This window comes from Arvicanthis niloticus, chromosome 2, assembly GCF_011762505.2.
Source record: "Arvicanthis niloticus isolate mArvNil1 chromosome 2, mArvNil1.pat.X, whole genome shotgun sequence".
NCBI classification, from domain to species: domain Eukaryota; kingdom Metazoa; phylum Chordata; class Mammalia; order Rodentia; family Muridae; genus Arvicanthis; species Arvicanthis niloticus.
In genome coordinates, this window is record NC_047659.1 from 110,202,391 (window position 1) to 110,217,065 (window position 14,675).

The window sequence follows — 14,675 nt, forward strand, 5'->3', positions numbered from 1 at the left end:
CCTGACCTTTGCACTTGATTGTCTTCTTCTCTTCAGCTGGATGAAGTCTGTTTCCACCCTTTCTGCCAGCTCTAATTTCCTCTTGTTCCTTTTAAATGCAGCTAAGCTAAATCCTACAAAAGAAAGAACAAGAATGTTTGAGAATTATTAGAATGAGACGGCAAACGAGATACCCTAAACAGTGCCTCCCCACAAAAATCCACTGAAGACCGAGAACTGTTGAGTTTTTAAACGGCTTCCCAAAGGACACTGATAAGATAGAAAAACAAAAGAAATAGTACAAGTTTATAAACTTAGGGAAACCATCAAACCAGAGAACCAACTGAGTTCTGAAGGTAGGCAGGGCCCAGGGAAACCTAGTGATCCCCGACCATTCAGCTGTATGGTTCTCTAAGTCTCAGTGCACAGACATGGGAGATGACACTGGGGAATACCGCACTGAACGTATACTGGAGATCAGTGACGAGAAAAGAGGGAATTCCAGAAGTTGATCCACCTCGGGGGAAGGTAAAACAAGATACCACCAACTAAGAACAAGACGTAAGATTGTAAGCCTTAACCTTGTCTCTAGATGTAATCAGAGAAAGTGTGCAAAGAAAATGTTGACCATGGCCACTGATGCATGGGTAGCGAAGACTTCATGCTATCTGTATGATCTGAAGGAGAAAGACGTGACCCCAATGTACCTGATGGTTAATCTTCACTGCCAACTGAACTAAAATGAGAAACAACAGGGAAACATAGCTCTGCCTGTATCTATTGAGGGTATTTCTACAGAGGTTTAACTGAGAAGGAAAAACTAGCTCTAAATTCCATGGTCTGGTGTCCTGGACTGAATAAAGCAAGCTCAGTACCAGTCTTTGTGCCTCAGACTGCAGCCAGTACACCCTCCTCTTCTTCTTTGGTGTTTGGCCACAGACTATCCAGACAGAAAAAAAATTGAAAAAATAAAAATCACTGAGTATGTGAGCCTGGTATGGTGGCTCACACCTACAATCACAACGCTCTACAAGCTAAAAAAAGAACTGTTATGGGTTCGAGGCCAGCCTGGTCTACAGAATGAAATTTCTTAAAACAAAACAACAACAACAACAAAAAAAAAAAAAAAAAAAAAAAAAAAAAAAAAAAAAAAAAAAAAAAAAAAACCCTAAAGTTTCATGTAACATCTACAGAATACACACATCCATCAACACCGAGACGTTCTCCAACCTAGACTATAAGTTAGGCACCAGAATGGATCTCAAGACTTTAAAAACCAAAATCTTAATACAAATCTTCTATAAAATGCAGAGCAAAATTTAGAAATGAATAAGCAAAAATATAAAATAAGAAAATTCATTAAAATTAAACAGTATTCTCAGAACAGCCAATGGGTCCCGAAGAAATACAAAGGAAATCCTAAAGTCTCTCAAGTTGACAGAAACACTGCATGCCAAAGCCTGTGTATTTATCAAATGCAGGGCAATAAGAGCAGTTGGCCCTAGTTAATTCCTGTGTGAAAGAGGCTCATCTTAGGCAACTAGGAAAACAACCAACCCAAGGAAATCTTGGATATCAGAGCACAAATAAGTAAAATAGAGTCTAGAAATAAACTACTAATAATCAAATTGATAGCTGATTTTTGAAACTTTCAAATTTTTTAAAACAACAAATTATTATCAACAAACATTTTGCCAGATAAGAGAAAAATAAAATTTGATGTGAAAAAGAAGAAACATTACAAGTGGTATCACAAAAATACAATGAACCAGAAAAATTGTCCTGATAGTCATACGCCTGCAAACTGGAAAATCTAGATGACAGAGATAAGCCCTGGACATATACAATACAGCAAGCCTGGATCAAGACTGAGAAAATACACAGTGGACTAAAACAAGTAGTAAAACAGAGGCAGTAGGTTAGTGTTGCATATGGTTTGAAGATGAATGTAGATCAGTGGTAAAGCCTTTGCCCAGCATTTATGAGCTTGTCCTGGAGTTTGTCCCTGTGGTGGTTTAAATCGGAATGCCCTCCATACACTGACTCACGTGTTTGAATGCTTGGACCATAGGGGATGACAGTGTTAAGAACTGTGGCCTTGTTGGAGTAGGTGTGGCCTTGTTAAAGGAAGTTGTCAGTGTAGAGGCAAACTTTGAGGTCTCAGAATATAAGGTCACTTCCTGCAACCTGCTGGTCCAAGTGCAGAACTCTCTTTGTCCAGCACCATGCCTGCCTGTACGTTCCTATCCCTCCCTCCATGGCAATAATGGACTAAATCTCTGAAACTAGTGGTCATGGTGTCTCTTTACAGCAATAGAAACCCTAAGGCAGTCCATTAGCACACAGGGTGTGGAAGAATTTCTCACCAAAGGAAAGTCTATAACTTGAGGTTAACTATTTCTACAAAATATTTCAAGAAAAGTGAACTGCAATTCTCAATCTATTCGAAATATAAACCAAAAAGGAAGAAACTCTATCAAATTCATTCTACTAGGTCAGCATAACCCTGACACAAAAATCAAAAACACAGTAGCTACAACCAAAACGCCCCTGAAGAACAGATATCAAAATTATCAAAACAGTAACATGCCAACTCCCACAGCTTCAAAACATCCTGTAAGATTTTTTTGTTTTTTACAAATAAAGTTTTATTGAAACACAGTCACATTCATTTGTTCAGTAACAATGGCTGTTTTTATGCTATGAAGACAGGGTCAGGCAGTTATGACACAGAAAACATGGCCTGCTAAGCCCAGAGTATTTACTCTCAGGTCTTTTATAGAACATGTGGGCTGATACCTAGCTGAGTAACAAGTACCACTTGTGTTACTATTTACTTGCATCATTTACAGAGGGATCCAAAGAGCTACAGTCTGAGAAAAATAGGTGGACAGAAGCCTAGTGTGGGCGGTGCAAACCTATAAGCTAGCATTTGGGAGGTGGAAGCAGGAATATTTAAGAGTTTGTAGCTACCATGTGCTGTATGAAAACTGGTCTAAAAATGTAGAAATAAATGACATGTGGCTTAAGGCTTTTATGACATTCTGGATCGAGTAAAGAAGGAAATTAAAAATGCAAAACAATAGGCATTATCTCTGGGCAAGTTTTCTCTTTATCAAGTAAGATTTATCCCAATGATGCGAGAACATACCAAACATATCAATATAAGTATGATATCGCATCAAGAGAATAAAGAAAAAACTGTGATCTCAAGTCATATAGAAGAAAGCACTCACTAAGACTCAGCAGCCCTTCCTGATAAAAACCCTAACAGGATTAGACAATCATCACAGTACGGGCTGCAATGATGGCAAGTACGTGAGTGACATGAAATGAGGAGAGCTGGAAGCACCAACTCTGAGAGCTGGAACAGGACATGTAGCTCACAACACCTGCTTTATTGACATGCCATAGGAAATTAAACAAGAGAAGAAAATGAGAAAGTATCAAATTCCAAAGAAGGAAGTCTGATCAGCTAGGCTGTAGAAGGCAGACTTTATACAGAGAGGCCTTAAGACTCCATCCACCCAACCATGAGAAAAGATAAGAGCTAGAGCATGGCAGGACACAGCAGGAACAGTGGTGGGGCCAGCAAGATGTGTTAGCAGGCAAAGGCTGTTTTGCCAGAAAGCCTGATAGATCATCCCCAGGCCCCACATGTTCAAAGGACAGACCCTATGATATGCACACACATCATGCATGATATGTGTGCATACACACAGATACAACAGACAGAAATACATACACTAAATAAAATGTAAGAAAAGAAGAAAAAATTAAAACAAGTAACAGCAGCAAGTATGCTGTGCACAAATAACTTTCTCTTTTATAAAAGGTTATATGAGGCCTGAGCTAGAACCCAGATGGCCCATAAGTGCTTATCAAGAGACATCTCTCCACCACTATCTCATCGAGTATTTGTCCTTTACAATTTCTTTATAACTTACGTGACAGTAGATTATCTTCATGCCCTGGAATGTTCAGTGTCTCTGCAAGGGCCTAGGAGCTACATGGGTCATATCTGATGAGTCCCTGACCATGACGTGAATGTGCAAGAGTTTCATGGTGCCCAGCTTAACAGTGACCACATATTGTATGAGAAGAATTCTGAAAGCCACATGGAGAATATTAAAATTTATAAATGGAAGGAAATGTTTGTGTAATAAAAGTCTTTTCTGTGATAAGTCTCGGGAACTAATCAAATATGTTTTTATCAATTAAGTCTTATTCTAAAAGACAATAGAAAAACATATTCTTAAACCTCTCTCTCACACACAGATATACACACACACACAAACACCTATGTTATTTGTTAACAAATGTCTTAGGCATTTATAGCTATACAGAATTAGTAAAAGTTATAAAGAAGAAATATTTCTGTGAAGTGAAAAAATAAATAAAATAAACATAACAAAGTGAATTATATTTATCATTATTATAAAAGTAGAAATATCTAGGAGTAAGTTTAAGGAAGAGAGCAATCGCTACAGTGACAATTACAAAACACTGAAAAGAATTTAAAAGGATGCATATGCAAAAATGAAAACCACAACCCAATAGTTTGAAAATATCTACATCACCTAAAGCAAATCCATAGACCTCATGCAATCTACATGAAAATACTAAAAATTCTTTATAAAAATAAAAATAAAAAAAATAATAATAATAATAATAATAATAATTCATAGAAATAGAGAAAGCAATCATAAAATTCACCTTTAATTACAAAAGATCCTAAAGTCCTAGCAACCTTCAGCAAAAACAAAGCTGTAGCATCATACAACCTCACTTCAAAAACACATTACAAAACCACAGTAAACAGAAGAGGATGCAGTGACCAGAATTCATAAGCACAAACACACAAGCATGCCACACACACACACAGAGACACACACACACAGAGACACACACACACACAAACACACATGCACACATGCACGCACACACACATACATCAAAGAAGCAGCTTACAGAGCCCAGAAACTGTTCAGTATAATTACAGCCAGGTGATTTCCAAAAGAGGTACCAAGAATATCTATTCCAAGTTTCTACTGCTGGGAAGAAAGTACAAAAAAATTGAGAATTTAAAAATGACACAATTTCTCTTAACACAAATAAAATTTAATTCAAAATACATGACAGCATGAAAATTACAAGAAAATGGATGGAACTAGGAAAACCATCCTGAGACCCAGAAAGACAAATATGGTCCTTTGCACATACATAGTGGCTTCCAGTTTCGTGTGTTTATGAATTCCTGAGTGTGTGGATGAGTGAGTTTCTTGTGCCCTTTGTGGGTTCGTTTCCTTCTGTATGTTTGCTTTGTCCTATTGTGAGGTGTTAGCTATTGGTTTATGTTACTATATTTTATTTTATAGTTATTCCTTAGAAACAAGCTTGTTTTCCAGTGAGAAAGGGGATGGATCTGGATGTGAGGGGATTTAGAGAGAAACTAGGAAAGAGTACAGGAAGGGGAAACCATAATCAGAATGTACTATGTGGCCCGCCCCTCAAAAAATCCATTTTCAATAAAAGGGGGGAAAAAATCACAGTTCTGCACACAAGACCTAAAACTATTCAATCCTAGAATATATCTATTTCCCTCCCTCTCCCCCTGCCTCAATGCAATGATACAGGCCAACTTTTAGATAAAACCATAAAAGCTCAGGCAACAAAGGAGACAAGCATAATTATATCAAACTTCGAACTAAGAGCTTCTACCAGGGACCATCAACAGCACAGACATGTAGAATGTTAGAGATTAATATCTAGAGTATACAGCAAATTCAAAAGTTCAGCAACAAAAATACAAATTACCAGGTTTTTAAGATGGACAAAAGAGATGGGACAAGTGGCTTACATAGGCATTTCTCAAAGAAAATATACAAAGGGCACACAAGTATATGAACAATGCAAGCATCACTAATCATCAGGAAAAGCAAATCAGAAGTACAATGAGCTGTCACCTCATCCAAGTAGAATGCTGCTGTCAAAAGACAGAAAGGTCAACAGGAAGACAAATGAGGACTCCAATGCCTATCAGTGAGAATGGCAAAACTTCTTCATATTAAACAATGTGTCCTGCCAGGCAGTGGTGGCGCACACCTTTAATCCCAGCACTTGGGAGGCAGAGGCAGGCAGATTTCTGAGTTCAAGGCCAGCCTGGTCTACAGAGTGAGTTCCAGGACAGCCAGTGCTACACAGAGAAACCCTGTGTGTGTGTGTGGGGGGGGGGGGGGGGTGGGGGGGGGGGGTGGGGGGGGAGGAGTGTCCTTTTGTCTTACTTAAGTTTCTCAGTTTTAACTCATATTTTTCTTACATTTAAATGTAAAAAGCTTGTTGCTGAATCCTTAGAGTCAGGAGACATGGTGCCCCAAGCCTATAATCTGAGCAACTGGGCAGTAGAAGAATAAATTTACCTGAATGCTTGCCTACAGATTCAGTATGTTGTTAGTATATGGCCAAGTGTGGAGAGTATGGCAGCAGACAGGCATAGCACTGGAGCAGAAACTGAGAACGTATATCTGATCAGCAAGGTGCAGGCAGAAAAAGAGCAAGACTGAGCCTGGCATAAAATTTTGAAACCTCAAAACCCACACCCAATCACAGACCTCCTCCGACAAGGCCACATCTCCTGACCCTTCCTAAACAGTCCACCAACAGGAGACCAAACATTCAAATATATGCACCTAAGAGGGCCAGTCTCATTCCAACCACCAGCTCCATAGTTAGTTCCAGGTCATCTTGGGTCACAGAATAAATGAAATCCTGCTTCAAAATATAAAGCAAGGTGCTGAAGACATACCTCAGCAGTTAACAACCTTTGCTGCTCTTCCTGAGGACCCAGGGTCCATCGCCAGCAACCTAGTGGTAGCTTACAGTCACCTGTAACTCCAGTTCTAGGGGAATGGATGCCATCTTCTGGCCTACTGCACAAACATGGCGCAGACACAGATGCAGGCGAAACTCCCATACGGAAGAAAATTAAAAAATAAGCTACTCTTAAAAAGTAAAAGCAGGGAGCCAGGCAGTGGTGGTGCACACCTTTACTCCCAGCACTCAGGAGGCAGAGGCAGGCAGGTCTCTGAGTCCAAGGCCAGCATTGGCTACAGAGTGAGTTCCAGAGTAGCCAGGCCTACAAAGACAAACCCTGTCTCAAAAAACAAAACAAAATAAGGAAAGAAACAAAAAGAAATTCTTCCTCAGATCAAGACTAAGGAAGAGCTCCCCTTCCTTCCTCCTAATGTCTTCTAGAGTCGGCACCATGGTTTTATTATTCACAATTACATTAAGTCACTTAAAAATGATAGTTTGGGAATAATTTTACAAATCTGGCATGGTGACTCACACTTGTAATTCTAGCACTTCAGAGGTCTTCCACAAGTTTACAACTAAACAGTAAGTTCCAGGCCAATAGACTAAGAACACCTCAAAACCAAAAGCAAAGAGGAAACTTCCAAAATAAAAAGGTGATAAAAAAGTAAACTTGACCTATGTTTAACTATACATATTTCAACTTACAGACATTGTACTTATGTGTCAGAACAGGAGTGATGTAACACTTTAGACTCGTTGTTTGTACAGCTTAACTCATGAAGGGTTTACTCACTTGTGGTCATGGTGCTAGGAGGGCAAGAGGGTATCCCATGATCCACTGCCCATCTGTAGGCTCCTTCTCCAACTAAAAAGCTAACAACAAAAAGAGTTATTTTTTAAAAAGTTCATAGTGTCATCCTCTACAGTCAATAAAGTTATAGAAGTAATATCACATGACAACTAACGTCAAGTCTTAGAGATACAAGAAATTCTAGAGTTGTGCAAAACAGGACAGCTGCATGTTTGAATTGCCTTTTCAATTATTCTTTTGCTGGATGTAGCTTATGTATATATTGAAAAAAAATTCTTAAAAATTCAATAAAAAGTCAAAGTAACTTCCTGGGGAGAATAAGATTTTTTTTCTTTGATCCACATAGTTGTAAAATTTATATATCTAGTCAATTAGGTTAAGAGTCTAAGTGATTGTCTTCAGATTTGTTATTCTTGTCTAGAACTATAGCCACTCAAAACAAGCAATAAATCCAGATATGTACAAACACACTAGCACGCTTAGATCCTAAGTTCAATGCAACAAGAAGGCACATAGAATGCTCAGAATCAATTCCACTCTAGTGAGTAAATACTGAAATACACCCTAGAGAGATTTTCCAGCCTTAGACTGCAGTTCTTAATACAGCACAGTGAATAGTGCACTTCTGGTTTATGAAAGACTAATTTCCAAAGGCCTCAAAAAGCATGCCAACACACGTAACAATCCTGTTCTCTAAGTCATTTCATGAGGTAAACAGTAATTGTAAGAAGCAAATATAACAATCACTTCATCTCCTTCCACAGCCAACCTCTTATAGATCCCAGCCAGCTAGTAATGGACCCCTTGAAATTGTGCCTGGCTGTTAAGTCTCCTATTCTCTATTTTTTGTTTCTGTTTTTCTAATCATTCCCACGTTAAAACTCAAGAGAAGGAGTTAGGAAAATCAGTGGTGAAGACTACCTATTGCTCTTTCAAAGGACCCACACTCATTTACCAGCCTCCATGTACGGAGGCTCACAACCACCTATGACTTCAGTTCCAAGAGATCTGTATTCATGTGCACATACTTCTACACAGACAAACATACAAAAATTAAATATTTTTAATATACTATTAAAACTAATCTCAAGAGTAATCCCTTTGAAATCTTTATATTCTGCTATTACTAACACCAGTAAGAAATTCAGCATTTCTTTGTGGTAACTATCAAAAAGCAACATTTGATAGTACAAAAAGGTCAATATTTACAAAACTTGCAACAACCACAAAAATTATTTAAATATTCATTTTACTATATTTTTAATGCCTGAGACACCTAAAAATCTGTATAGATCAAATGATAAAAATCCCAGTAGATGCCCAGAAACGTGAGAAACATTCCAAAGAAAAGTTAAGGGCTAAATGCCATTACTGTTTTCTTTACACTAAAACTACAGTGGTGAGAACCCTGAGAAGAAGAGACAGGAGAGAGCCAAATAACATTATCTAGCTTCCCATAAGAAACAATGGTCACTGCAAAGAAAAGCTGTCACAGAAAATGTAAGCTAAAATGACAATTTAGATAAAGATTTGAGTGATCATTGTGCCTTCTTTAGCACCTCCTCCTTTAAGAACAAAACAAAGAACACCACCACCAAAATCCAACAATAACAAAAACTGATTTATTTAGGCCCTTCTATTAATGTAAAAACATAAACAAGATAGTAAAATAGTAAACTGATCAAGACAGAAGTTTGAGGCTGAACCTTTTTCAACTCTTCAGATAGTCATCTAGGATTCAATCTCAGTACCTAGAATCATCGTCAATTGTCATCTCAATTTTTCATTCATTCACATTCATAATTTTGACATAAATAAAGCCAACCTAAAGCCTGAGAATGTGGCTCATTTGTTAAAGTGCTTGCCTACTGTACTGGCTACTTTTATTTCAACTTGACACAGCAATAGTCATCTGAGAATCACCATTGAGAAAATGCCTCCATAAGGTCAGGAACCAGGTAAACTGGAAAGCATTTTAATTAGTAACTGATGGGGGTGAGCCCAGTCCATTGTATGTGGTGCCATCCTTGGACTGGTGGTCCTGGGTTGTATAATAAAACAGACTGAGCAAGCCATGGGAAACAAGCCAGTAAGTAGCACCCTTCCACAGCCTCTGCATCAGCTGCTGTCTCCAGGTTCATGTCCTATTTAAGTTCCTGTCCTAACTTCCTTCCGTGATGGACTTCAGTGATGTGGAAGTGTAAACCAAATAAACCCTTTCTTCACCAAGTTGCTTTTTGGTCATGATGTTTCTCTACAACAATAGCAACCCTAACTAGTACACCTAGGATGCATGAAGTTGTGAGTTTAATCTCCTGAGTCAGATGGTAAGTTGAAGCCAAACTGGAATACATAAGACCTTGTTCTCAATTTTTTTTATATAATTTATGCAATTTTTAAATAATTTAGACATTTTAAAATATTCATGTTTAGAAGTCATTATAGAAACTATAAAGCATACTAAATAAGTAGCCTTTGCTTTCCATCAAATATTATCGTTTAGGAATTCCGTCACATGAAATGTCCTAGAAATGCTTTTGATATTTCAATGTAAACTTTTCATAATATGCATGTATGTATATATTCATATATACATATATAGTGACATGTAGAAAGAAAAAAATTCACTTTCCAGAACAGTAAGTAATAACTGAAATTTCTTTTGAGATTTGTTGTTAATCTCCAAAGAGAGAACTTTAAAGAAGATTCATGCAAACCCATTAGAAAACCCCTTACCTACCTCTCCTTTAGTAAAGCATGTCACTAATGTCCTGCCTCTAAACCTCAACTGTCCTAGAGCTGCACTGACTTCACTGATACCATTTGTATGCTTGCCCTGCTCCATGTGCAGCAGTGCCCCACCCCCACTCATGCCCACTCCAGTCAATTTTCAAACAAACCAGCCATTAATATCTTTGCAAAAGACAAGTCAGAACACATGTCTAGCACTGTTAACAAGGCCAAAAGCCTGAAGCTTGATAGGTCATAGGACCTAAGAGAGAACCTATTACTGTTATTCTGCTAGATAAATATAATATCAACCAATATGCAAAGACATATCACTATACCCATAGACAAGGGAACCTTTCAACCCTCATCAGGCAAGCTCATTTTTGCAGTTGATGGTAAGATGGTGATTAATTTAATAACCCACAACTGGTTACAATGCAGCTACTACGATACAGCAAGATGTTCAGTCCTAAATGCAACATCTGTATCACACCCCTTTCCTTCAAGGCTCACAGATCATCTAAGAAAAGGGGCTGGAAGGAGTATAAGGAGCCAGATGTAGGGGATGACTACAGTGAAACAGGTTTCTGGAGATAGTAGAGCAGGTGCACATATGCAGTGACAGCAACTTGGTCTTCACATGCACAGGATCTTCACAGATCAAGCCAGACCAACTTCGAGCATGAAGTAGGGAGCTCATCAGGAAATGCCGCCCCTAGCTAAGGAGCTACTGGCATCTGATAGCTCCTGGAAAGGGAAAGCTCTGTAAGGGGTTGTGGTCCCTGAGAGGTTCATCTATGTTCCAGTAGATGACCCTACACCTGGGCACTCACTTAATGGACTTCATGAGTTTAAAAAAAAATTCATGAGCTTGGGAGAAAATGGGAAGAGGGGCTGAAGGGGAGGAATGGGGGTAGAATAGATCAAAACACATTATAGTTATATAAAAAATTTTGAAGCAATAATAAAAGGTATAGGGAAAAATAATGGGTATTGCATTTAAAAAGTATTTCTATCATTTCATTGTACATCATAAACACATATAATTGAAGAAAAATTAGGCTATTGACTACCTAAAGCTCATGAACATAAAGTGCAACACCTCACTGCACTAGGAACAAGGAAAAACTGAATTTGTGTAGAGTGATGTAATATATGTATGTGTAATGTATAATGTATGTGGTATATGCAACATGTATATAATGTGTGTGATATATATAGTAGATATGTAATGTATAAAATGTGTATGGAATATGCATGATATGTGAAATATGTATAATACATGTGTGGTATTCAATGTATGTGTGTAGTGTGTATGTAATGTACATGAAATATGTGTAATGTGTGTGTAGTGTATATGTATGATGTGTGTGGTGTACATAATGGGTTGTGTAGTATGTGTGATGTGTGCATAATGGATATAGTTTGTAAAATACATGTAATATGTGTATAATGTGTATGATGTGTATAATGTGTATGCAATGTGTGTGATGTGTGTGTGGTGTGAAATGTCGTGATATGTGTGTGATGTATGTGCATGTATACCTGCACCCATGCATGGACATGAAGAGAACAGCAGTCAACACCAGGTTTCTTCCTCTATCATTTTCTACCTTCTTTGTTTTGAGTCAAGGTCTCTTGGTGAACCTACAGCTAAACCAATTCAGAAGGACTGGCTAGTTAGCCACAGGGAGTCACCTGTCTCTATGCACCCCCACCCCCAGAGTAGGGATTGCAGGCATGCAGTATGACACAGGTCTTTTACATGGGGGCTATGACTTAAGCACTTTACACACTCAACGATCTGCTGAGTATGTTTCAATTTTTTTTAATCACAAAATTTTCAAAAATACAAGACCAATTTGATTTGAAAGCTTATGTCCTCCAATCTGACAAAACTCATATTCTGAAATTGGGTTCTGAAGAGTTTTAGGGTAGTGTTAGGTGGTATGACCTATGAAGGGGTGACTAGGTGATTAGGTCCCAAAGCTAGTGAGAACCCTACTGAGTAGGGTTAAGGATCCACTGGACTGCTTTGCCCTTCAGCACATGACTCAGTGAGCAGGTTCCACACGGAAAGAACTAAGCTCTCACTGGACACTACAGCTGCTAAGTTTTCTGCCTTAGACTCCTGAGCTTTAGAATTGTGAGAAATGCATTACTATTTTAAACTATACATGTGATGAATAGCTACATTTTGTTACAGCACTCAATGAAATTGACAGGTAATCAGTTTGCATTAGTAACCATGAACATACTGTTGTTTTACTCATGAACAGCACTTCCACAATTATTTTTAAAGGAAATCCAAGATATGATTGGATTTCAACTACAAGTAGCTTAGTATGTATCCCCAAACTGTTGATACAGGATCTCTCCATGGATCCCAGATGGCCTTAACTCACAATGCTCCTGACGTAGCCTCCAAAGTGATATGGTTATAGGTAAGGACCATGGCGTAAAGACAAAAATTGATTTTTCTTAAACAGACAAACCATCAAAAATTACAAAACACAAAAATCCACCTAACCAATGTTGGACATGGTACCTGACACCCATAATCCCAGTAACTTAAGAGCTGAGGCAAAAAGATTGCCTGAGTTACATAGTGAGTTTCAGGCGAGCATGGTCTACAGTGTGAGTCCCTGTCCAAAAAAAAAAAAAAAAAAACAAAACAAACAAAAAAAAAAACAACAACAAATAATAATAATAAGCAAAATAAATCCTTGGCATAAAAACACTCCTGCCTGCCCCTACGAGTTATAGATAAAATGAATGTTTTAGTTAGAACATCTTTGAAAGGCTTATTGTATGCACCTACTCTGTCCCTTAAGCAAGCCTCCTGTTTTAACAGCTACCCCATGGATGTTAGCTTCTTCAGTTTGCACCTGATAGCTTTCCTGCCTCCACACGGGGCAGTCAGCAAGCAGACAAGCACACTTATTGAGTAAGCAGATGGACATGTGAGGAGTAACTAGATGGCTGTAAGCACAATGTGATGTGGATGAATTCCACACACTTGTAACACTGCAACACAGACTAAGTTCTATTATCTCAAACTGTCTTATCCTAAAAAGCTATGTAACATTTTAAGACAACCCATATAAACCACAATATATAAATATAGTAATTAGCCAATTATCATTGCCCAGATTAGGTAACAAAGCATCAGGCCCAGACTAATTCATTAGGGAGCATATTGTGAGTCTGGGAAGTGTCACCCTCAGTATGTAGGAAGAGATAAATCATACAAAAAAAAAATACTATATGAAACGAGGTGAGATTGAATGGATTACTAAGAGTTAAATTAATTTTTTAAAAAAAACTTGTCTTTAAAAATAAAAATACAAAGTAAACTCAAAAAAACAATAAATCTGGTTAAACCGATACATGTACTAGAAAAATCTACTTTTAAACTACTATAGTTATACAGTGAACTTGCAGGTATATAAAGATTTTTCACTGCTAGGCAAGGTAAGAGCAACAGAATAAACTTATCCTATTATCTCTTGTCTAAATCAATGAAAAATACAAAATATGAAATCAACAGTTATAGACATTACACACCATGTAACAAAGAACTGTTATCATGTAGAAAAAAAACAAAAAAAAAAATGTTTTGCTACAATCAGAGAGCTAACTTGTATGATTTCCAGAGAGGTTCTAGGCCACATTCCAGGGATCCAGCAGTCTCTAAGGCAAAGAGATGGAACTGGACCACCAGCAGCCAAAACGGCTAGAGTTTACAGAATGAAATACCACAGAGAAACCAAGTGCACAGAGAGACTCCAGAGATTTATAGAAAGCACCTTTTTAGTAGTTTGCAGAATAGCGCTCACAGCCTAAGAAAGAGGAAATTACCCAAACCCTTGAAACACAAAGCCTACCAACTGCAAAGGAAACCATTCCAAGTTCAAATAGAGCCAGAACACCTTAGGCTCCCAACAGCCAGAGGAAACTCCCTCAACACTAATATCACTGGCTATAGTACTAAGAATTTCACCTATAAGCATACAAAATTAGGTCAAAGATAAATGCACTCCCTAGCCTTGTGAAACAAAGTCTAAAGCAGGACCTGAAAAGGACCAAACATTTTAAACAACTTAACCACATCCTGAAATAAAATTTTAGAATGTCTATTAAAATATAAAAATATTCAATACAAAAAAAATGTAAAACTCACAATGCCTGTAATCTAATAAAAAACTGTCAAGCAGAAACATACAACCTAGAAGGGGGGGGATCACTAACTCAACATAATCTAAAAGTAATAAAAATAATAAAACCAGTAAACAAAGATATTAAAATAAATCTATAAGCCCCACTCATATACATTCAT

General features: G+C 37.8%; 1 protein-coding gene across 11 annotated transcripts in view; it reads right to left on the bottom strand.

Moving 5' to 3' along the window:
• The window catches only part of Tasp1 (taspase 1), a 218,374-nt gene that overhangs the window by 135,495 nt on the left and 68,204 nt on the right, over nt 1-14,675 (bottom strand). For all 11 annotated transcript variants that reach the window (XR_013108845.1, XM_034496124.2, XM_034496122.2 and 8 more), the window contains 2 exons: nt 7,589-7,668; nt 7-113 (listed from right to left, as the gene is read on the bottom strand). Coding sequence is in view for 10 of the 11 variants with exons in the window: in XM_034496124.2 (XP_034352015.1) it covers nt 7-113; nt 7,589-7,668 (187 nt within the window). In the remaining variant the exon portion in view is untranslated. The remainder of the gene's footprint in view (nt 1-6; nt 114-7,588; nt 7,669-14,675) is intronic.